The sequence below is a fragment of the Hyla sarda genome, chromosome 3 (assembly GCF_029499605.1).
Source record: "Hyla sarda isolate aHylSar1 chromosome 3, aHylSar1.hap1, whole genome shotgun sequence".
NCBI classification, from domain to species: Eukaryota; Metazoa; Chordata; class Amphibia; order Anura; family Hylidae; genus Hyla; species Hyla sarda.
This window is the reverse complement of record NC_079191.1, coordinates 223,699,132-223,724,999: the sequence shown is the minus strand read 5'-3', so window position 1 is coordinate 223,724,999 and position 25,868 is coordinate 223,699,132. Positions and strand designations below refer to the sequence as shown.

Genomic DNA, 25,868 nt, shown 5'->3' with positions numbered 1-25,868 from the left:
TCAGCTTAACGTCCTGTCTGGTGTACATTCTGTAACAGGTTTTCTGTTCCTGTGCACAGGAAATGCTAGATGTAAACTCAGCCAACTCTTACTTCCTCCTACTATGTCGGAGGTGTTAAAGTCAAGAATGTGTAGTTGCAGGGAGAGAAAGTCGGCCAAATTCCCAGCTAGTGTGTATAGTACACAGGAATGGGAAGTCTGCTACAGGATGTACACCTGAGTGGACATTGGTCTAAAGAGCAGAGCAGACAGTTTGCTCAAAACAAAAGGAAAGCATGAAAGACCACAGCAGGTAAAATAACCTTTATCAATAAATGTTCATTAAATAGACCAACTAGCTTTTATCATTGGACAACCCCTTTAATGATTGCATCATTCCAGCATGAGACACACCGTCCATTTCCATAACAAAAAAGAGCTGTTTAACCTCTTAAGGTCGCAGGGCGTACCTGTGCACCCGGTCCCGGTGTTTAAAACGGGGTCACCTCGTGACCCCGCATCACTATCATTAGCAGCCAGGACCCTGGGCTAATAGGGTGTGGCACAGATCGTTGTGCCGCGCGCTATTAACCCTTCAGAAGCGACGATCAAAGTTGATCGCTGCATCCAAAACGAAAGTAAAAGCTTCCCGGCAGCTCAGTTGGGCTTAACGATACTATCGCGATACGTCGCGTCCGTTTGGCATTTGATTGCTCCAAGCCTGAGCTACAGGCTATAGCATTCGGGCCCCTAGAAACGCTGATCCATGCAAAGCTATGGCTTTGCAGGGATCAGGGTAAACAAATCAGTGTGTGCAGTGCTATAGCTCCCTATAGGAGCTATAACTCTGCAAAAAAAAAAAGTGGAAAAAAGTTAATAAAGGTCCTTTAACCCCTTCCCAATAAAAGTTTGAATCACCCCCCTTTTCCCATAAAAAAAAAACCTGTATAAATAAAAATAAACATGTGGTATCGCCGCGTGCGTAAATGTCCGAACTATAAATATATATTGTTAATTAAACCGCATGGTCAATGGCGTATGCAAAAAAAATTCAAAAGTCCAAAATAGCTTATTTTTGGTCACTTTTTATATCATATAAAAAGCGATCAAAAAGTCCAATCAATGCAAAAATGGTACCGATAAAAACTTCAGAACACGGCGCAAAAAATGAGCCACCATACAGGCCCAAACGCTGAAAAATAAAAAGTTATAGGGGTCAGAAGATGACTATTTTAAACATATACATTTTCCTGCATGTAGTTATGATTTTTTTCATAAGTACGACAAAATCAAACCTATATAAGTAGGGTATCATTTTAAGCGTATGGACCTACAGAATAAAGATAAGGTGTCAATTTTACCCAAAAATGCACTGCGTAGAAACGGAAGCCCCCAAAAATTTTGCCGCACAATGAATTTTTTTTTCCGTTTCGTCGTGGATTTTTGGGTAAAATGACTGTCACTGCAAAGTAGAATTGGTGGCGCAAAAAATAAGCCATCTTATGGAATTTTATGTGCAAAATTGAAAGTGTTATGAATTTTAGAAGGTGATGAGGAAAAAATGCAAAAACGGAAAAACCCTTAAGGGGTTAAACACTTGCAGGGGTGTGGAAATTTTCTAAAACAAACTACTTGTCCACGGGACTAAAATGGAGCAAAATCTGCTTGTCCCTCATGACGATCCATTTGTCCGGACCAATTTTCACTTTTAGGGTGCGTTCCCACAGGGCGTATATGCAGCGTATTTGACGCTGCACAAAATGTTTGGCAGCAGCGGGAAATACGCTGCCTATTCCTTGCTCACTATACACACAGGGCTTTCCGATGGCAGCCCTACGCGTATAGTGAGTTTTAGAGGCGGGGCCGTGTGCCGGAGTGTCTGTGACGCGCGGCTCCGCCTCCAAAACTCACTGCACACAAAAGGCTGCTGCCGGAAAGCCCTGCGTGTATAGTGAGCAAGGGATACACAGCGTATTTCCCGCTGCTGCCTTAAATTTTGCGCAGCGTCAAATACGCTGCATATACGCCCTGTGGGAACGCACCCTTACACTCTCGTTTTTTCCTCTTCGCCCTATTATAGCCATAACTACCTACTATAATGATACCTTTTAATTGTTCCATAACATATTCTCTGGACCAAAAAAAAAAAAAATATATATATATATATATATATATATATATATATATATATATATATATATCTATGGTGAAGTGAAATTGAAATAGTAAAAGATAATTTTGCAGATTTGGTGGTTTTCTTTTCTACGCCATTTACCTTGAGGTCAGATAACATGTTAGTTTCATACTTTAGGCCGCCTGATTACAGTGATACCAGATTTGTATAATTTACGTCATGTTTTACTAATTTTAAAAACATTCGGAACTTTTTCGAATTTTTTTAAATGCCATTTTTTGACCCCTGTAACTTTTTTTTTTTCCCGCATACCACTCTGTATGAGGGCTAATTTTTGCGCCATAATCTGTTTTTTGTATCGGTAACATTTTAGTATAGATCTGACTTTTTAATCGCTTTTTATCTTTTTTTCTGGGGATATTATAAAAATTGCAATTCTGTTGTTTTGTATTTTTTTTACATTTACCGTACGGGATACATAATGTTATATTTTAATAGGTCGTACAAATATGCACGCAGCGATACCAAATAGGTTTATTTTTATTATGTTGATATGTTTTTATATAGGAAAAAGCGGGGATTTGAACTTTTAATATGAAAGGGGTTAATGTGTGTCTTTTAAACTTTTATTAAAACTTTTTTTTTTTTTTTTTTTACTCTTTATTGGACTTTTAGGAGAAATCATTAGATTCCTCATACAGATGAATAGAGTTCTATTGAACTCAATTGATCTGTGTGTTCTGCGATCCATTGATAGAGCCTGGTCCAGCCAGTTGATGCCTGCTGAATGATTTCAGCAGGCATCCCGGTCCGATCCCCGCCCGGGTCCGGAATTCTGCTTAAGTAAAAGGGTGTCATGACGTACGCGTATGTCAAGGGTCCTTAAGGACAATATTATATGAATTCCCGTTGAATATAATGGGTCAAAAAATTTGCCATCAAATATGTACTGAAATCCCTTGTGTGAATGTGGCCTTAGATTAGGGTTTCAGTGTGATCTAAAAAATTTTTGTAGTGAATACAATCAGATCTTTACTACAGCTGCAGTCTAAAGGAATAGAGTAAGATATATACAATCTTCTGGATGGTCTGTCTAATCAGCCGTGTTAGAAAATTGCTTAAAAACCATAGAAGATAGAGAAGAGTGGTTTCTTTTTTTCACAACACTGCATGCTTTATGTATGGCATGTCTGTTTGCCTTGTATGATTTTGTTTTTGTAAACAAATCGATGTACATGCTCCAGAACAACACCGTTCACCTTAATTTGATTTTCTATGCAACTTTCTCAGCAAATTTGCTACATGTGAACATGCCCTATAAGTCATTTTTCTCTTCCGATAGTGAACCAAAAGAAGCCTTTATGGTAAAATGTACACCAAATCTGTATATTATCTTGCTAAAGGCTGGGAGACTGGAGTAGAAATTTCTACTTTATTTTTTTTTTTTTTTCAAACTAGGTCTGCAATTTATTTATATATATATATATATATATATATATATATATATATATATATTAGTACAAAAATAACTGAAAATACAGTGTGTGCTTCTGACATTATTTATGCAGATATAATTTAATGTGTAACAAAATATATTGTGAAGTACACTTTGTGTAATCTGAAAAATCATGCAACTTTAAAAAAAAAATGTTTATGTACAGTCTACACTAGAGCACGGTGAACGTTTTGTTAAAACTTTAACCACTGAGGCCAAATGCTAACAATAACTAAATACGGTATCTATAACTTGTTCCAACAAACTGTTATGCATCTAGTCATGTAACTTGGTTATCGGATAGATATCTAAGCTGTTGATGGAATTGAATAAACGAAATGTAGTTCTGCACAGAATAAGGTTGACCAGAAGATAAATGGAAACAGCAATGCTGGTGCGTTCCTGCAGATTGTTTTTAATAAGCATGTTTAGTTCATCAGCCTACCGCAGTAATGCTTTAAATCTGGCTCTGCCAGACAAATTTGTTAATGCCTTTTCTCCCCTCCCCCCTTTTCAGGGAACATTGATTCCCTGCAGACATATCTCTATTAAACCTCTAGAAAGTCACAACTTCCAAATTAGATTAAGTAGCGAGCACGGTACTAGAGGAATCAAAGAAAATTGAGTGTATTATTGAATTCATGCCACATTGTCTGCAGAAGGAAGATGGTTTGTATGGCTGCAACGTTTGTCCTTGCTATACTAACAAAGATGTGGACGCAGTCATGTAATATCATTTTCTAAAACGCATTAGGAAATCTTGTGCTTGTCCTGCTGAAGGGAATGCAGAGATCTGCAAAGTTTTTTCTTTTAACTCATTAGAATATAGCAAGGCATCATTTTATCCTTGGGAAAGTAAAACCATGTTGTAAGCGTTCTTTTTACCTTTACCATTCAATTAGGTTTTTTCTGTGCACAACTTTATTTCTTTTTTTTCTGCTGAATGACAGATCGCGGGGGTCCCTCCTGTCACGATCACACCCTATTGGTCCAGCCAAGACATTAGAGTGTGATGGTGCAAGGGTTAAAGCTGACAGACCTCTGGGTATCCACTACTAGTCCCAGCAAAGTCACCAAATTAACCATTAGATAAACGTGTTTCCACCAGAGCTGCCTTCAGAAAGGTGAGCTCATATATTTAGAGATCAAAGACCAGAGCTGATTAATTAAACATTTAATCTGATAAAAAGTATCACAGTGCTGACTATATAAAAATACAGAAACAAATGACATACAGTTACAAAAATATGAAGGCTTTTGGCAAGGCGAGTTCAGAAAACAAAAGATGAAGTTCTTACAGCATGCTGATAAAGCAGTCCATGAGAGTGAGTTCCAGCTGTTCTTAGGATGGTCTTGTCAGCTTGTTGCACAGCATTGAACACCCTGAGTCTAGCATTGTAAAATATTATATATCTGCCTTTTTGGAGGGAGACTCCATTCCCCCCTCCCCTCTGATCCCACCAGGGGGGCATCTCTGTTTCTTCAAAGGGCCTCTGACTTCAAAGATACAAACAGCCAGACCCCCAATAAAATGCAATACACAAAAGGGATTCACTGTCTGAATGACCTCTCACCCATGTCTTGGATAATCCGTCACACACAGTTATAATTCAAATACACATATAGGATTTTAATAATCAGGCCTTGGGCCTGACACCTCCGCTGGGGACCCCCGCAATCTGTCATTCAGCACCCACCTTTGCGAGCTCTCCGCACGGCCGTCACGCCCCCTCCCATAGGGGATAAGATTGATAGGGGATAAAATGGATAGGGGATAAGATGTATTAGGGCCAGAGTACCACTTTAAACGGATTCTGTGACTTAACTCTCTGACTATAGCTCCAGCACAGATGTGAACACTGTATTTTTACAGGCTAGGTAACCCCTTTGATGGATAATATATTTTCCATGGAGAAAGGATTAATTTTACTGGTAATGCAGTTTCTATGAATCCTCCATGGCAGCACCATCGGAGTATGCTCATTGGTCCTAGAAGGGACAGGAAAAACACGAGGCTAAAAGCTCCTTCCCTTTATTTTACCACCAGTGAATAATAACTAATCACTACTAGGAAAAAGTACAATATAAGGAGGGTTAAATTCCTGGTCCTGTCATAAAGAATTTGTAGCAACAATAGTATGGATGTCCAATCTCTATGATCACATTATAGTAGACATAATGAGGGACATTTATCAATGTTTGCTTATGTATGTATTCCTTTTTTTTAGTACATTTTTTTTCTTTACTTTTTTTTTTTGCTTGTGTGTGACTTATTTATCAACTGGTTTCAGCCTATTGATTAATTTTCTTTCACGTAAGCAATTTTTTCTTTTTTTACTTTGGTAGTAGCTTTTTCTGCTCCATGTTTGAGCTGGAGTAAATTTTAGTAAATTTTTAACCTTGTTGCGCAGTTGCGACTGCCGCAGTTAATAAATACCAGACTACCCGTAGTCCATTTAAAAATTACTACGTAGTTAAGTTTTGGAAAACTTGCTTTTCTCGCTTTCCAGTCAAAATGACGCACGAAAAATCGTGTAGTCGCAGGTGCGACATAACATTTTTACTAAATCTCTTGATAAATGTCTGTCAATATTATGTTAGGGTGGGACAACAACTTTTCTTCCCAAAGGGTAGATCTTATTTCCACTGTAATAATTAATCATAGCACCAAAAGATTCCACATCACTTTGAAGGGAGCACTATAGTTAGAAACTATTTTAGACAGCAAAGAGGGGTCAAGGGCAGTAAGAGAAGAGTGCCCTAAGCCAGTGGTGGGCAACCTTTTTTTTCAACTGAGCCAAAGCTCGCCAAAATCACGATTGAAATTTATTTTGAGAGCCACATTTTTAAAACCGAAAATACATAGGATGGTACACTGTTTTTAGTTTCAATAAGTTTTAGTTTCAATAAGACGGGGGTTCCTGTCATTTGCCCCCACATATAATGCCCCCCTGCCATGTGCCCCTCATATATAATGCCCCCCTGACATATGCCCCTTATATATAATTCCCCATGTCCTGTGCCCCTCACAATATAATGCCCCTCTGACATGTGCCCCTCACTTATAATGCCCCCTGTCATGTGCCCCCACATATAATGCCCCCTGACATGTGCCCCTCACATATAATGTCCCCCTGACTTGTGCCCCTTATATATAATACCCCATGTCCTGTGCCCCTTACAATATAATGCCCCCCTGACATGTGCCCCTCACATATAATGCCCCCTGTCATGTGCCCCCACGTATAATGCCCCCTGACATGTGCCCCTCACATATGCCGGCGTATAAGACGACCCCCAACTTTCACAGTTAAAATATAGAGTTTGGGATATACACGCAGTATAAGACTACCCCTCCTACCGTGATGTACGGTACCTTGTAGTCCCCCCCCCCCCCTCCCCACATTAGGTAGGCAGTATAGTTCCCCCCACATTAGGTAGGCAGCATGTTCCCCCACAATAGTAGGCAGCTCTCCCACATTAGGTCAGCAGCTCCCCCACAATAGTAGGCAGCTCCCCCCCCCCACAATAGTTGGCAGTATAGTTCCCCCACAATGGTAGGCAGCTCCCCCCCCCCACAATAGTTGGCAGTATAGTGCCCCCACAATAGTTGGCAGTATAGTTCTCTCACAATGGTAGGCAGCTTCCCCCCCCCCCCCCCCCCACAATAGTTGGCAGTATAGTTCCCCCACAATGGTAGGCAGCTACCCCCCCCCCCCCCACAGACATACAGCTTCAAGCCATATACAGTGTATGTCTGTATACTGCCCCCCACAGTGTTCCGGTCACCGGCCCAGGGTCACCATCTACTGCTATGGCCTATGGAGGAGTGGTGACTGGAACACTGAAGATGACGTGCCGCCAGTCACTTACCAGGCTTCGGCCAGGGCGCATCTTCCTCCGGTCCTCCTGCGCCTCTATGGTTGTACGCACGGGACGTCACTGAGGTCCCGTGCGTACAACCATAGAGAGGCGGAGGACCGGAGGAGGACGCGCGACGGGCGGTGAATGGTAAGTGACCGGCGGACATCCTTATGTCTGCCTGGGCCGGCTCCCGTGTGCGGCTGCAGGCGGAGGCCGGCCAGAGCAGGTAAAAACTAATACTGTATACTAAAAACCAGGGGGCCTCCAGCTGTTGTGAAACTACAACTACCAGCATGCCCGGACAGCCTTTGCCGGTCCGGGCATGCTGGGAGTTGTAGTTTCACAACAGCTGGAGGCACCCTGATTTTTTAGTATACAGCAGTGGTCGGCACTATGCGACCGATGCTGCTCTGCATACAAGGGCCTGATACTAGTATCAGGCCCTTGTATGTTACCGGTGTGCATGGGCGGCCGCCGCGGCCCGACCGCACTGCAAGAGCCGCATGTGGCTCGCGAACTGCAGCTTGCCGACCACTGCCCTAAGCTGTAGTACTTACTCTCCTAGCTGTAGTAATAAAAGTATTTTCCATAAGTATTTTTGACTTGCTTTAGGAAGAAGTTCAAATTAGGATTTGAATCTCCTTTTGGAAGGACTTATTAAACCCCTGTCAGGAACTACTGTAGATTTTTGATCCTAGGGTTTAGTTTGGTGCTGCTATGATCAATCTTTGCATCAATCTATGAAATGCTAACTTAGTATGAAATAGTAAAGATAAAGTTGGAATTTGGACCTCAAGGGTACTGGGATATCCGGTTTACTCAGGGAAAGGGAAGAAGCTTCACACATTTTTCATACTTTAAAGTATATGGCCACTGTTACTGGTTTATGACTTTTGTAAGGTCTCAATGTCAGAAGATAGACCATTGCTTAGCAATTTTGGTGGTCTGCAGGTCTTAGTCAGGAGGTAGTAAGATCTTTTAAGGTTCCAAACCTTAGTATGGAGAAATCAAAATGATTGTCATATTTCCCTGAATGATCGTTTTAATAACCCTCTGAAGAATAGGAATTTGAGGGAAAACATAAGCTCAAACTTCCATAGAATCACCAATGCATCTGCTCCGTACAAGAAACTTTTTTACCCTAGTTTTTGCAAGTCACAAAGAGGTCTACTTGAGGGATACCCCATTTATAACAGTTTTTGAAAACCACCTTATTTAGGCTCAGTTCCCCTGGATTTAAGATGGTACCTGCTTAAAATGAGAACTCGCGGTGCCCTTTGCATGATGCATTATGGTTCTTTGCCCAAATGAAGATCTTTGAGAAACATTATTAGTTTGCTGTGTTTTTTGCCCCCACGATGGCGAAGGTAAGATATCGTCACGTTGTCTGAGAGGGTATAAACATGTTTCCCTCAGATTAGATTTTCTGTTACCTTGGAGGGCTCACAGGCTGCTCCTAGTTCTCTCAAATTTGAGGATTGATTCCTTATCCATTGTGGCCAGGTTGCTTGAAATTAGTTTCTCTACTCTTCTGTATGGATCTGTACTCCACTCTGTGAAAATAGGGATTTTCAGTTGTTCTTGCCAACAAACACCTTACTGTTTTTTTTTTTTTTTTTTTTCCCCACCAATTTTAAGATTTCCTGACTAATTAAAAAAGATTCTATTTCACAAGACCAGAGAGGTCTGTGTTTCATCTGGACAGAATGAGACACTAAAGTGGACCAGGCTTACTGGAATTACCTGTATGCAAGATGTCACGGAGCAAAGGATTCACAGGGCCTCTTATGGAGGAAGAATTTAACTCCTGAAAACTCTTGAGCTCATCAAGAGGGAGAACAATTTCTCTACTGGAAGAATAAACATAATTTTTTTTTTTTAGAGTACAAGAGAATCCATAGGAACAGCTTCTGGATTGCTAAAGAAAAAAAAACAGACTTTTCTATGTGTATAATCCAGATATTCCGAGACTCCTGGTCTGCAGAAGGTTCTCTTCTAGAAGGCTTGTTTTCATATTCATAGGATAGGCATGAAAATGTAAGGTCCTTTTTTTAGACTCATTGGCAACCTAAGCGTCAATTTTATTGGAACATCTAGCCACAGTTTAATGGATACTCCCACGGTTCTTTTACCCTTGTAGTAAAAGAACCGTGGGAGTATCCATTAAACTGTGGCTAGAGGTTCCAAAAAAATTGACACTTCGGTTGACACTTGGGCTCCAACCAAAAATGGCTTAGGCTTTTTTTTTTTTTAGCCTTTAATGCTAGTTATCCGGACTGGGCACAATGGGCAATGGCCCGATCTATCCCATTTACTAAAATGGGGTCGGTCGGGTGCCGCTATTTTGTAGTGGGAGAAAGTCTACACAAGCAGTATTTTTTTTTTTTTTTTCTTCCGCTATTCTTCCCTGCTCCCCCGATGGTCGTCACACTGCCGTCTCGTAACGGCAGTGTGAAAGAAGCTTAACAGAATCACACTTTTTCCCAGCCTCTTAAGCCCACAAACCTTTGATTATGAACTTTTTTTTTTGTTTGTTTTGTTTTCTCCTCAATGTAAATAGAATTTTTATCCGTGTTCTTGAAACAAAAGAAGTCGTTTTTCTCTTCCTCTGTAAAATGGTAAAAAATTATAATTCCTCTACTGACTGGAAGGATTTCGAATAAAGTATTTATTAATTTTTATTTATTTTTTGACCCATTAGATATGAAAGACACATTAGAAATATTAGGGGTAGCTGCAGGCTCCACTGTTACCATAGGGGACCAGTTATAGAGGGAAGTTTGAATGTCATCCCTGACAGTCTGTCTTGTTTCATTGATAAAAGCTGCTTATTTATTGTTTCCAGGCTTTGAGTGCGAGCTTGGTAATTGGGTTTTTTATAAGGAAGCCAGAGATTTGTCAAAGATCATATTCTGTGGTGTCTCCTTGCCCAGCTAAGATGCCCCTTGTTATTTTAAAGCTGTATTTTCATTAAAAAAAAAAAAAGGTTTCTTTCCTGAGAGCTGCTGCGAATGTAAGTTCTTGGCAAGGAAAGTGGGCGGCATTGCGTTCAGCTGCCTGGGAGAACCGTCCTTTTCTCTTCATAGATCTCTTTGCCAAGAAAAGGTTGGATCTCTCAGCCAGCCAGGGTGCAGAGTGCAATGCCGCCCACTTCCCTGGATTATATCTCAGGATTGCATTGGGTCTCAGGGGTAAGACCCAGTGCAATAAATACATTTTTACGTTTGAGCGACATGTCAAAAGTTTTTCATAACCGTAATGCTTTTAAAATGGTACTCCGGTGCAAAACTTCTTATCCCATATCATAGGGATAGAAGATAAGATGTTAGATCATGGGGATCCGCCCGCTGGGGACCTCTGCGATTGCTGGTGTGGCACCCCGTTCATCCGTGCATGGAGCGAAATCTTCGTGCCAGATGACTGGCGACTACAGCCGCCGCACCCCTTGCACCCCTTCCATTCAGGTCTATGGGAGGAGGCGGGATTGCTACGTACTAGCCGCCATGCCCCCTCCCATAGGCGTGATGGAGGGGGCGTGGCAAAACGAACACAGGAGCTCTACGCTTATGTGTTCCGGGCGCCGCTGCTGCCGGCCCGTAGATTGTGGGGGTCCTCAGCAGCTGGACCACCACGATCTAACATCTTATCCCCTATGCTTTTGATAGGGGATATGTTTTGCACCGGAGTACCCCTTTAACATTATCGACCTAAGCATGCTTATATGTGCATGTGTAACCACCAGATTTACTCACTGGAACAGGGTCTCTGCTTCGGAGACATCTGAGTCCAGCATTATGCAGAGGAGCTGGTCTATGATACTCTAGTAAAGATACTAAGAAGATCTCAAGCTTACTAAAAGTGGGGGCATATGAATCCCCACCAGAATAATGGTGTGTGTGGTCTTCACTACGGAGTTCCTTCTTAATCCAGTGTGCATTCTGTCATGGAGGCAGAAAGATGTTTTTCAGTTTGAAGTGGGTTTTCTTTCTATCTTGATAAAAAGGATTGTTTTAAATTTGCAACCATGCTTCGTTAAGGTTTCCTTGTTACGTCTCTTGTTACAGTGGGTGCTCCTTTGCAGACTATCACATGCTGCACATGGTGGCATCTACTCTTTCTCCCCCTCTTTATATAAGCAATACACAGCATAGACGTTGCCATCTTTGTTACAAATCAGGAAAGTATTATGAAAGGGTTAGTTTTGATCAGAAATGCAATGTATATTCATGGATGTAATTGAGGGACACTTTAACCTAAGCTTATGTATTGATTTATCACAGCAGTCATGTACTTATGTGTATTTACACAAGCTATATACCAACAAGATTGATTGACTGACTGCCAGGAGCTGTCAGCAGTCAAATCTGTTTTATCAGGAAATACATGTATTCTGAATTTTTTTTTTTTTTTATATGAAGTGTATTTGTGTAATGTCAAGTTGTATATGAATCTGCCGAAACACCTCTTTATATCTTTTCTCAGAAACATCCACAACCGTGCAGCCCAAGGACATGGGAACGCAGGGACTCATGCACGGTCAGTGGCAAAGGAGCGCCATCTAGCAGTTGCAGGTGCTCTCTGGAGAAATTTTTTCCCTTTCTTGAAAAGTTTGAGACTTTCACAAACCCCACCCTCCCAGTTAGCTGACACAGCAGCAGGTATGTACCCTTGCCTGTTTTCTTGCTCAGTGTAATGTAGTAAAGATCTGGAAATAATGATACGTACAATTATAATAACTATCTTGACATGGTAAATAGTTTTAGATGTCCTAAAATTGGCTTTTTGATTAACAGGATTCACACTTCTTGCTTTGGACATGCCCAGCAGTGCCCCGCCTGATCTGCAACCCCAGCCTTTTGTGTCAATGATGCAACTTTACGGCTGGGATGATATGGTCACACCTCAATTAGTATCCCGTTACCTAAGCCACTTAATTCCCAACAGGTAAGCACAATCTCTTGGATCAAAGACAAATGTCTGTGCAATATTGGCTCTATTTTTTTAATATATTACAAGTGCACAACACATACTTTAGCTAAGTATTCTTGCAGTTTTCAGTGTTCTTGAAGGAAAACGGTCACCTGTGTCACCGCACTAACCTGCTGTTACAGGCAGGAAGTGTAGGTGACACTGACAACCATACTCGCGTGTCTGCGATCTGCGCTCTTTGTTCTGGTATGTTCATCCTTTCCCTCCATTCGGGTGGTAGGCATGGGTGGAGCTTCTTGACGTCCTTCCCAGCCGATAAACAGCAGCAGTGACGTCACGAAGCCCTACCCGTGCTACAACCTACCGGAACAACGAGACACGGATCGCAGACAAAAGTGGTTGTCGTCAGTGTCACTGTAACAGCAGGTTAGTGCGGTGAAACTGTCAGTTTTCGTTTAATTGGTGCAAAATGTTGTCATTTAATAAAATTCTGTAGTTACACTAGATTTTTTTATTACTGTAATTTTTGTATTATATGGGTCTAAAACCTGGACATAATACAGATGAAATTTCATCAGTATATCTTTACTATTATTTGAATATTGCACTAGTATTTTTGTACCATAAATGATGAAATGTCTCCTAGGTAAGAACTTGAACTACAAAGACGTACATCTGCATGCATCTGTATTTCAGTAACACATGCTACAGTTTTAAAATATGCATGTATTTTATAAGCATACTATATGTCAGCATCAGTTGCATTGTATTTTGCGGTCATTGTCTTTTCTGGCTTTCTCTACTGGATGTGTATAATAAATATATAGATAAAGTAGATGTATATACAAACACATACACACAGTGGATATAAAAACACTGTTAAAATACCAGATTCTTGTCATGTTAACGAATGAGACATGATCTAAATCATGTCACAACTTTTTCAACCTTTTAATGTGACCTATAACTTTAACTATTCTCTTGCAAGTATTGGTTGTGTGCTACATGTGACTGCAATCTTCCGTATTCTTCATATGAGTAAAATAGATGGGTCCTCTTTCCTTCTGGGGAGAATTCTGGCTTGGCATTATATCCCAATCCGTTTCTAAGACTCTAACTGGTGCAAAAAACTGATGTTTAGGGAATGCTTCCTGAAAAGGTGGTTTGATTGAGCTGCTTTGCATATACATTTTTTTAAATAACAACATCTAAGCCCAGCTGAAATTTAAAAAAAAAAAAATAATAAATAATCATAAAGCACCCCAGAAGCACATGGAAAATCTGTTATGGTCTGATGAAACAAAAATTAAACTTTTTGGCCATGATTCCTAAAAGGAATGTTTTGGTGCAAAAACACGGTCACCCAAAAAAACACCATACCCACAGCGAAGCATGGTTGTGGTAGCATTATGCTTTGGGGCTGTTTTCTTTAGCTGGAACCGGGGTCTTAGTAAGGGTTGAGGGAATTATAGTTTTGGCACAAAACCTTTAAAAAAATAAAAACAAAGAATGAAGAGGAAGGTCACCTTTTTAGCACGACAACGACTCACAGCACACATCCAAATCCACAAAAGCATGCCTTCACCTGAAGATAACATTTTGGAATAGCCCAGCCGAGCCTGGAAGGGGTATTCCAGGAAAAAAAAAAATGTTATCAACTGCCTCCAGAAAGTTAAACAGATTTGTAAATGACTTCTATTAAAAAATCTAAATCTTTCCAATAATTATCAGCTGCTGAAGTTGAGTTGTTGTTTTCTGTCTGGCAACAGTGCTCTCTGCTGACATCTCTGCTTGTCTCGGGAACTGTACAGAGTAGAAGAGGTTTGCTATGGGGATTTGCTTCTACTCTGTACAGTTCCCGAGACAGGTGTCATCAGAGAGCACTTAGACAGAAAAGCAACTCAATTTCATCAGCTCATAAGTACTGAAAGGATTAAGATTTTTTAATAAAAGTAATTTACAAATCTTAGATTGGGATAACCACAGTTACCTCGGACATTATTGCTGTGAGCTGCATACATTTTTTTTCTATATTTATCTTTAATCCCTAACCCCTTTAACCTCAGGGCATAAATGTATGCCCTGTGCCCACTTTGGAACTATGAAGCTTGGCAGTGGGTCAGGAATAGTGTGGGTTGACATTTCTTTGGGGGGCCGCACAACCCTCCACATGCTTGCCAGAGGTAGCCTGACTGCCATTAGGTACCGAGATGAGATCCTCAGACCCCTTGTGAGACGATATGCTGGTGCAGTTGGCCCTGGGTTCCTCCTAATTCAAGACAATGCTAGACCTCATGTGGCTAGAGTGTGTCAGCAGTTCCTGCAAGAGGAAGGCATTGATGCTATGGACTGGCCCGCCCATTCCCCAACCTGAATCCTATTGAGCACATCTGGAACATCATGTCTCGCTCCATCCACCAACGCCATGTTGCACCACAGACTGTCCAGGAGCATGCCCAAGCATTGTAGGAAGGTCATACAGGCACGTTGAGGCCACACGCACTACTGAGCCTCATTTTGACTTGTTTTAAGGACATTAAGTTGGATCAGCCTGTGGTGTGGTTTTCCACTTTGATTTTGAGTGCGACTCTATATCTATATTTTATGTGATTTTGTTGTCAGCACATTCAACTATGTAAAGACGAAAGTAGTTCATACGATTAGTTCATTCATTCAGATCTAGGATGAGTTATCTTAGTCTTCTCTTTATTTATTTTTTTGAGCAGTGTATATGGTGAGTGCCATTCATATTCTTTGCTACCACGTATTGGATTTTTGCCGCACTATTCATTCTTGAAGAGAGCACCAGCTACCAAACGTATTTGGTCCCTCGTGTTAGCAGTCACCAGGAATCCCATGCATTCACATTGTGTAGTGCCGGTCAGCTGTTTCTCTGAACTTTTCAGTCTGTAGTACACTTAGCCTATTCACTATTTATCTGGTTATCCGGTTTTAAATCTGTAATCCTCCTTTTTTTTCCCACTTGTTGTTGTATCTGACTCCAGAAGTAAACTGTTAATGATATGCATAGTAGAACCTATAAATATACATTGATTGATCAAGTACCATATACTATACTTTGTATACAATATGCTGACTTTACTGAGGAAGGTCCCTAGGGTGTTTAATTCCAGCATTATTATTTTCGTTTGAACTTTACTGCTTCTGGCCCGCTATTTTACCACAAGGCGTGGCGTCCCATGATAGGCAAGAAAGGCTGGAAACACTCAGGGATGAAACTGGAAATGACACCATGAGCAAATATTATAAATAGTAGCATGCACACAAACATCACCATTAGCCGCGTTACCCTTGAAAAAGCCAATTCTCTGGCGAAACGTCGGGTGGACCGGCGATATCGTTTTAGACAGGGACTCTGTATGACCACATAAGTAAAAATAAATAAACATACAAAGTGGTGACATAGTAGCCATAGGTGGAGGTACCAAATACATTTGCCCTAGTATACATAAAGTATCAGGGGGGTGTTTACATCCCCTTCTTATACAGTAAAGAGAAGGTGTCAGAGACCTCTCAAAGGGCTGTTGCTATTGTTACCTCTAGATATACCACCAAAAACTATAAAGGATGGTACTAATTAGCCTCCTCTAATTAATTGGTGATAGAGGAAGCTACTGTTTCACCACCGATATAAAAGAAAATTGTAGGAAAAATTGATAATTTTAAATAACATCACTATCTGTTACATGTTTATATAGTTACTTTTAACGCATACCAATAAAGATTGTTTTTAGTGGTGCCCTAGTATAGGGTTTTTTCCCCAGAGGGGGGCTTGACCTCCCAAAGGGTTTCGGTAATAATTACACCCTGGGATCTACGTAGGATATATGAGTTTGCTATTTTACCACAAGGACACCAACCTGCATCCATCCGGACTTCCCTATAATCCACCCGTATCAAGGACCAGCAGGAGCCCTGTTACCAACTACCACTGCTACCTTAGAGAGCATCCAGGTCTGCACTTTATCCAGGATTGACGTGCAAGAACCAGAAGGTTTGCAGATTCGTAGAACAGTGTTACCGGCGTTTTATCAGTCCGTGTCACTGTTAAAGGTCTGCATCGGCACGCTGTTTCCTATACAGCCGACAGCAAGTACCAGGGGACCTGCGCTGATCGGCTGAGCAATACACCACCTACATTCTATTGCCAACTACACGACCGGTTGTCTTGCTAGTCCTAGTGACTTTATTACACTCAGGGGACTTGTTCTGATCGGGTGAACAACTCTATTTTGTTGCCAACCACACAGCACTCTATCAGATTTAATGCTAGATCTAATGACTGTATTGCACTCTGTGAAAGTGTACTGAGGAAGCCCAGACTTATTTGAGAATTTCCAGTCCTTTTTAGACTTCATTGATTTTCTTTGACCCTATTCCTGTAATCATATTTATTTTATTTATTTTTATCATTCTGATGTGTATGCTCACTCACAAGGGCCCTGCCAGTTGAGACAATTTGTGTATACTATCTATATAATAAACCATATTATGCCAATTTTATTTATGCATATGGGCCATATATTTTAGACTTTGAGCGGTAATTCTATTTTTGCACTTGTCTATTCCATTTTTTACACCTACGGTTTGGTGTGTAACGTGCTGCTCGGTCTATACATTGTTTTATCAAGATTAGAGAGCCATCCAGTCTTTCTTTTTCTATAGTTCACATTAAGGCTAGGTTCACACTGCAGAATAATTCCATCCAGAGCTTCCCATTATGGAATCATTCGGCGCTAGGACCACACGGACATTGCCATCCCCATAGACCGCAATGTCTATGGTGCGTATTCCACCTGAAGAATAAACACATCCACAAGCATGAAGTGTGCTAGCAATGGGATTACGCTACATAGGAATTTCTGACTGAAATTCTTATGTGGAATTCCAGTTAGAAATTCTGTTGTGTGGACCTAGCCTAAAGGTGTGGAAAGTTCTGACATGATTTATCTTTTCTCGATTTTTAACATTACAAGTACCTGCCATTTCTATCCACTGTATATGTGCGTGTATATTTTCATAAAAACTGTACAGTGCCATACTTATACAAAAAGGAAATGCCATATATTACTGCGTATGTTTGGTGCATGTGTGTTTGTTATATAATATATTCACACACAATGCATTCAGAAAGTCTTCAGACCTTTTTCCACATTTCATGTTGCAGCTATGTGCTAAAATACAGTTATGGCTGTAAATGTTGACACCCCTGAAATTTTTCAAGAAAAATAAGTATTTCTCGCAGAAAAGGATTGCAGTAACACATGTTTTGCTATACACATGTTTAATCCCTTTGTGTGTATTGGAACTAAACCAAAAAAGGGAGGGAAAAAAAGCAAATTGGACATAATGTCACACCAAACTCCAAAAATGGGCTGGACAAAATTATTGGCACCCTTTCAAAATTGTGGAAAAATAAGATTGTTTCTGGGGCAAGTAACAGGTGTGGGTAATATAAAAATCACACCTGAAAGCAGATAAAAAGGAGAGAAGTTCACTTAGTCTTTGCATTGTGTGTCTGTGTGCGCCACACTAAGCATGGACAACAGAAAGAGAAGAGAACGACCTGAGGACTTGAAAACCAAAATTGTGGAAAGATATCAACAATCTCAAGGTTACAAGTCCATCTCCAGAGATCTAGATTTGCCTTTGTCCACAGTGCGCAACATTATCAAGAAGTTTGAAACCCATGGCACTGTAGCTAATCTTCCTGGGTGTGGACAGAAGAGAAAAATTGATAAAAGGTGTCAATGCAGGAGAGTCCGGATAGTGGATAAGCAGCTCCAAACAAGTTCCAAAGATATTCAAGCTGTGCTGCAGGCTCAGGGAGCATCAGTGTCAGCGCGCACTGTCGACAATTAAATGAAATGAAACACTATGGCAGCAGACCCATGAGGACCCCACTGCTTACACAGAGACATAAAAAAGCAAGACTACATTTTGCCAAAATGAACTTAAGTATACCAAAATCCTTCTTTGAAAACGTCTTGTGGACACATGAGACCAAGATAGAGCTTTTTGGTAAAGCACATCATTCTACTGTTTACCGAAAACGGAATGAGGCCTACAAAGAAAAGCACAAAGTACCTACAGTGAAATATGGTGGAGGTTCAATAATGTTTTGGGTTGTTTTGCTGCCTCTGGCACTGGGTGCCTTGAATTGTGTACATCATGAAATCTGAGGATTACCAATGGACTTTGGGTCGCACTGTAGAGCCCAGTGTCAGAAAGCTGGGTTTGCGTCGGAGATCCTGGGTCTTCCAGCAGGACAATGACCCCAAACATACGTCAAAAAGCCCCCAGAAATGGATGGCAACAAAGCGCTGGAGAGTTCTGAAGTGGCCAGCAATGAGTCCAGATCTTAATCCCATTGAATACCTGTGGAGAGATCTTAAAATTGCTGTTGGGAAAAGGACCTGGAGCAGTTTGCCAAGGAAGAGTGGTCCAACATTCCGGCTAAGAGGTGTAAGAAGCTTATTGATGGTTATAGGAAGCCACTAATTTATTTTTTCCAAAGGGTGTGCAACCAAATATTAAGTTAAGGGTGCTAATAATTTTGTCCAGACCATTTTTGCAGTTTGGTGTGACATTATGTCAAATTTGCTTTTGTCCTCCCTTTTTTTTGTTTAGTTCCATTACACACAAAGGGAATAAACATGTGTAAAGCAAAATGTGTTCCTGCAATCCTTTTCTGTGAGAAATACTTCATTTTCTTGAAAAATGTTAGGGGTGCCAACATTTATGGCCATAACTGTAAATAGAAATCAAGTTTTTCCTCAGTCATTACACTCAATAAAAAAAGTGAAGATTTTAGAAATGTTTACATATTTTATTAAAAGATGAAAAACTTAAATTTTTCATTAGTATTTAGACTCTTGAAATTCAGCTCTGGCTCCTCCAATTTCTCTTGATCATCTCTGAGATTTTTCTACACCTTGATTGCAGTCACCTGTGGTAAATTCAGCTAATTGGACATTATTTGAAAAGATACAGCCCTGTCTACATAAGGCCTCCTGTCTATATAATGCTTCACAGCTGACAATGCATAAAACTAAAACAAAGCCATGAGAAGGAAAGAACTGCCTGTAGGGCTCAGACAGGATGTTATAGACACGCATACCTGGAAAAGAGTGTAAAACATTCCTGCTTCACTGAAAGTTCGCTCAAACACATTAGCCACCATAATTTTTGATTAGAAGTTTGCAATAACCAGGACTCTTCCTAGAGCTGGCTGCCCCACCAAATTATGTAATTGAGAAACTGTCCACTTGTCTCTGCAGAAGATGCTTGAATTACTCGCATGGACCACAAATTAAGGTTCAAAATTTAATTGGAGAGAAGGGCCAAGTCACCAGAAAAGACTACTCATGAAAGTCTACTCAAATTTGCTACTAAAGGGGGAGATTTATCAAAACCTGTGCAAAGGAAAAGTTGCCCAGTTGATGTACATAGCAACCAATCAGATTGCTTTTTTCATTTTGCAGAGGCCTTGTTAAAAATGAAAGAAGCAAGCTGATTGGTTGCTGTAGGGAACTGGGCAACTTTTCCTGTGGACAGGTTTTATAAATCTCCCCCAAACTGCCTGTGATAAACAAGATTCTCTGGTCTAAAACGAAGAACTTTATTGCCTTTATTGGAAGCATCTTGTCTGGGGAAAAAACATGCACTGCTAATCACCTGCCCAATACCATGCCTACAGTGATGCATTTTGATGGCAGCAACATGCTGTGGGGGTGTTTGCAGTGGCTGGGATAGAGAGATTACTCAGAGATCAGGGAAAACTGAATGGAGAAAATAAGATATTCCTAATGAAAACCTGATCCAGAGTGCTCTGGCCCGAATGTTCATCCTCCAACAAGTTAATTACCCTAAGACAACACAGGAATTGCTTAGGGATAACTCTGTGAATGTCCTTAAGTGGATCGCCCAGAGTCCTGACTTTAACCCAACTGAAGATTTCTGGAGAGTCCTGTAAATGGCTGCACCGACATTCCCATGCAACCTTACAGAGCTTGAGAGGATCTGCAGAGAAAGATGGCAGAAAACCCCCAAATCCAGGTGTGTAAGCACCATGGCATCATACCCAAAAAGACTGGGCTGTAACCTCTGCCAAAAGTGCTTCAACTAGGTACTGAGTAAAGGGTCTAAATACAATGCCGAAATTTCAAATTCTGTTATTAGATCTTGAGTGCAGAATGATGGAGGAGAACTTGAATTTAATTTTGATTTTGTTTTTAGCGCAAGGCTGTAACATGGGGGCTGAAGACAATCTACATTCAAAGTACATTGCATATTTAAAAAAAAAGCCTTTTAAATGTATATTTAAAAAATAAAAATGAATATAATAAAACTATTTATTTCACAGTGCATTGACAGAAGCCCTCAATGGTATTGGATATTTCACTTATCAGGCCTTGTCAATACGATCTTGGATTCGATGTGTATTGCAGATGTATATTGATCTGCCAGTGGGCACTATAATTAAAACAGGGAATGAATCAGGTAGGTTTTGTTCATCTGCATGGATGTGTGTGTGTGTGTGTGTATATGTATATGTGTGTATGTGTATATATATATATATATCTATATATATATATATATATATATATATATATATATATATATATATATATATATATATATCTATATATCTATATATATATCTATCTGTATTGTGTATTTTTTTTTCCTTCAGCTAATTACCTGACTACTGTTATTAGTAGAACAAATTAAAGGGCTTTGGATTTGAATCTACTAATAAAAAAAAAAAGTCAGTTTTTTGCCATGGTAAAATTGAGGGGTAAACTTGGCCTTACCGTTCCGTCCAGTTAAGTAAACAGCCATGGTAACAAAATCAGTGTAGCCCCTGTGCAAGCAGAGGTCTTGACTGATAAGTGGACCAGGGGTGCAAAGTTTGGAGAACCTGGTTACAAAAGGAACAAACAAGGGTCGGCACTCAAGTCCCTTGGTGGTGCACGTGGAATAAATGGCAGTAGTAGAACAAGAAATCCTGACACTCACTATAATCTTCTGCCAAGTGAAATGTGTTTATTGAAAAACACTGTGCAGATACAATAATTGACGCGTTTCGGCCAAAGCCTTTATCAGACTCACATGATAAAGGCTTTGGCCGAAACGCATCAATTATTGTATCTGTACCGTGTTTTTCAATAAACACATTTCACTTGGCAGAAGATCATAGTGAGTGCCGGGATTTCTTTTTCTGGAGAACCTGGTTAGACTGCACAGGGTCCTTACCAGTGAGTAATTCTATTTGGTGTAAGAGGTCAAGTCCCACAGAGGACTCTTGGATAGTAGAAATTGTGTTTTGAATTAAAGGAGAACTCCAGAATATAAAGATTGTCCCCCATACTGCCTGCAGTAAAAAAAAAATAAAGATGTACATACCTTCCTTCGCTTCCCCGGGGCCTCCGGTAACTGGCACTGGTCTCCGCAGCGATCCTCTTCCTGGTTGCCGGTGGTCGGCGAGTCATACTGCGCTCAGCCAATCACCGTCCACAGCGAAGTCCCGACTCGGTCGGCGATAGGCTGAGCGGCAGTGTGACGTTTTCGGCCCCTGCAGCAGGTGCTGGTGTAGTGAAGAATTTTGTGTCTTGAAGCGTTCACACTACCTCTCAGCCTATCAGCGGCCGAGTCGGGACGTCACTGCGGCTGGTGATTGGCTGAGCGCAGTATGACTCTCCGACCACCGGCAACCGGGAAGAGGATCATGGCGGAGACCGTTGCCGGTTACCGGAGGCACTGGGGGAACGAAGGAAGGTATATGCATCTTAAATTTTTTTCTGCCGGGAGTATGGGGGACAATTTTTATATTCTGGAGTTCTCCTTTAACATTATTATAGTAAACACCAGTTGTCCTTGTGTTTTTACCAGGCTTAGTTCTGGCAGAGCAGCTTGTGGAGTTCACTAGACTGGTGTTCAAGCTCCCTGAAGCAGAAAACATACTCAACAAGGCACAAATTGAAAAAAAAAATTACAAACAAGACCCAAAGCAGGCTCTTCTGCAGTTTATCAAGGTAATTCTAAATATCCTAGCAAACTAACAATTCTGCACATTTTAGAGAAGAGAATTTCTCACCTCAACTATATTTCACCAAACCAGAAGATTGCAATTGTGACAGCAGGATATGTAGCTTTATTAATTGTCACGATTTCTTTCTTTCTAAAAGACTGACCATACAGTCAGTTACCATCAGCTTCTGAAAAGCCAGTCACAGGTGATGGTAACATTAAAATGTTGCCTTTTCATGCATTAAAAAGTGCTAAATGTAGAACCACGTCATTGTGGTTAAAGGGAAACTGACAGGAGGATCACCGCACCAACCTATAGTGTGGGTGTCCCTTTTTCTAATGATGTTCACCTCATCCAGAAATGCATGTATGGTAATTCATAGAGAGTTTGTGCCACAATATTTGTGCTTAGTAAATTTTGAAAACAAGGCACAAATATTGTGGTGCAAACCATCATGCATCGGTTTCTAGTAAAATGGGCACTTAATAAACCAAGGGTAAACTAGCATTTGAACTGTGAGGATTGCTTAGAGTTTAAAACCATTACATTTTTTTTCCTCTTTTTTTTTTTTTTTTCCCCTGCCCCCCCCCCCCCCTCCCCTTTTCAGGCAACAGGTACAACATATGGTAGTTTACAAATGCTGTCAGAAAAGTCTGCTATGGTCTCTAAATGCCAAGAATACATTGGAGATATACTAAAGTATGTAAAGCCATACTTGACTAAGAGGGGCCCTGTGGAAGGCTTGCAGATTACTTACAGAACTATAGGTGAGTGCTGCTACTGGGTTAAATGTATTGGGATGATCTATTAGTGTGCTGAAAGCTAAACCTTAAATAAAGACCTGCCTTAGCTTATTCTACATAAAGGACACATTCCTGGAAGCCTACTGGAGCCCCACCAGCCAGAAGACTGTGGTGTTAGAGCCCCACCATTCATCAAGGTCCAAGCCAAAATTGTAAATGCATTTGTTAGTTCTCCAAGATGAGATTTAAAATAAGCACATTAGTTATTTATATTGGTAAACCCGAGATTGCTGCAGTCAGGAAGAGGCATTTATAGTTTATGATCACTTCAGTGATACCGGTCTTACATTATGAGAAACCTTGATCTGTATCTGCATTTTGTAAAAATAGTTAGGAAACTTATTGTAAAGCAACGTTGGCTCTTTACACTAAGAAGAGAATTAAAAATTGTTGCAAATTTAACAGATGACAGAAAGCGAGTACAACAATCACAAACCTAATAAATGACAGGCCAGTACAGAGGGCCCTTCTCTTTAGGTATTATGATCTATAAGCGAGCAGACAGCAGTATGTGAGAGAAGGAACTGTTCATATGGTGGTGTAGTGACAGCAGGGTTATTGTAGGTGTAGGCTTTTCTGAAGAGATGGTTTCCAGGTTTCTTTTGAAGGTTTTGGTGGTTTATGACAGTCTGATATGTTGGAGTAGTGAGTTACTTGTGTCACTGGAGAAAAGGTGCAGCCACTGACTGTAATGATATTTTTGGTAGGTAAGGGGGTTGAGTGTGATTGGGGGTGGGAGGTGGTAGGATAATGATGACGGATTCAGTTTTATTTGTTAAAATTTTAGAAACAAGTTTTCCTGTCCTTTATCAATAATGCCCCGTCTTTCTTTTTACTTGGCAAGAGGAATTGTGAAACCCACACTTCCCACAACTTTCCTCACCGTGTCCTATAGAGCCAGTGAATGTAATACTGTGCTGACTAATGCCTGTGTATTGCCTATGAACTTTTCTGCAGAATTTACTGGCACTCACAGCCTGACCTTGTAGCTTTATTCTTCCAAAAATCCATGAAATTACCGTATTTATCAGCATATAACACACATTTTTTAGGCTAAAATTTTTAGCCTAAATTCTACCTGTGTGTTATACGCCGATAAGCCACTGCAGTTCAATTATTTAAAGCGGACACTTTAAATCAATGAACTGCAGTAGCTTTTGCAGGTCCAGAGACCTGCCGTCGCTGCCGACTTCTCTGCCCCTGCCTATCCTGGGGTCCAGAGACTGCCGGCGCCACTGCCCCATTGCCTCTCCCCTCCCCCCATCCCCAGTTGTATAATTACCTGTTGCCGGGGTCGGATCCGCGCTGCTTCTGGCTCCGGTGCCGGTCTCTTGCGTCGTTGCTATGCGCTGCGTGGCGTAATGACGAGTGACGTCGCATTGAAGACGTCACTCGTCACTGCGCCTCGCAGCGCATAGCAACGACGCAAGAGACCGGAGCCAGAAGCAGCGCGGACCTGACCCCGGCAACAGGTAATTATACAACCGGGGATGGGGGGAGGCAATGGGGCAGCGGCGCCGATAGCCAGGGGGAGAGAAGCGGCGGCAGCAGGGATCTAGACCCCAGGAAAGGCAGGGGGAGAGAAGCGGGCAGCGATGGCCTCTCTCCCCCTGCCTTTCCTGGGGGCTTCTGCGGGGTCAGAAACAGTGTATCAGGGTATACACATGCACACACATTCACCCTCATTTTACCAAGGATATTTGGGTAAAAAACTTTTTTTTTTAAATGAGGGTGCGTGTTATAGGCCGGTGCGTGGTAAACCCCGATAAATATGGTATGTTTATCTTCCTCTTCATGTTGTGGTTTACTTGTATTTGCTATGAGTAGATCACACTATGAAATGTTGAAACAAGTTCCTTTTTTTTTTTTTTTCCTCCAATAAAGAAATGTACATTGCAGTAGAAGTTAAAGGGGTACTCCGGTGAAAACCTTTTTTTTTTTTTTTTTTTTAATCAACTGGTGCCAGAAAGTTATACAGATTTGTAAATTACTTCTATCAAAAACGTAATCCTTCCAGTACTTATTAGCTGCTGAATACTACAGAGGAAATTATTTTCTTTTTGGAACACAGAGCTCTCTGCTGACATCACGAGCACAGTGCTCTCTGCTGACATCTCTGTCCATTTTAAGAACTGTCCAGAGTGGGAGAAAATCCCCATAGCAAACATATGCTGCTCTTGTCAGTTCCTAAAATAGACAGAGATATCAGCAGAGAGCACTGTGCTCATGGTGTCAGCAGAGAGCTCTGTGTTCAAAAGAGAAAAGAATTTTCTCTGTAGTATTCAGCAGCTAATAAGTACTGGAAGGATTAATATTTTTTAATAGAAGTAATTTACAAATCTGTTTAACTTTCTGGCACCAGTTGATTTAAAAAAAAAACAAAAAAAAGTTTTTCCACCGGAGTACCCCTTTAATCAATTGATAAAGCTAGGAAGGCTAGTGCTGAGAGAACCTAATACAGCTGCTAGGCTTCATCCATTAGCCTGTTACTGTCTCTACTGATCTATTCTCAGTGCCACCCTCTCCTTCATACAAAGTATGTTTCTACTCCAGAAGTGATTGGCTCCTGAGGGTATGCCAAGTCAGAGGATTGTTTGCCGCTATTTTATC

General features: G+C 40.9%; 1 protein-coding gene across 3 annotated transcripts in view; it reads left to right on the top strand.

The window, feature by feature from the left end:
- The window catches only part of MMS22L (MMS22 like, DNA repair protein), a 143,990-nt gene that overhangs the window by 109,606 nt on the left and 8,516 nt on the right, over positions 1-25,868 (top strand). For all 3 annotated transcript variants that reach the window (XM_056566152.1, XM_056566151.1, XM_056566153.1), the window contains 5 exons: positions 11,955-12,130; positions 12,266-12,416; positions 20,788-20,924; positions 22,317-22,459; positions 23,063-23,222. In XM_056566152.1, coding sequence (XP_056422127.1) covers positions 11,955-12,130; positions 12,266-12,416; positions 20,788-20,924; positions 22,317-22,459; positions 23,063-23,222 — 767 coding nt within the window. The remainder of the gene's footprint in view (positions 1-11,954; positions 12,131-12,265; positions 12,417-20,787; positions 20,925-22,316; positions 22,460-23,062; positions 23,223-25,868) is intronic.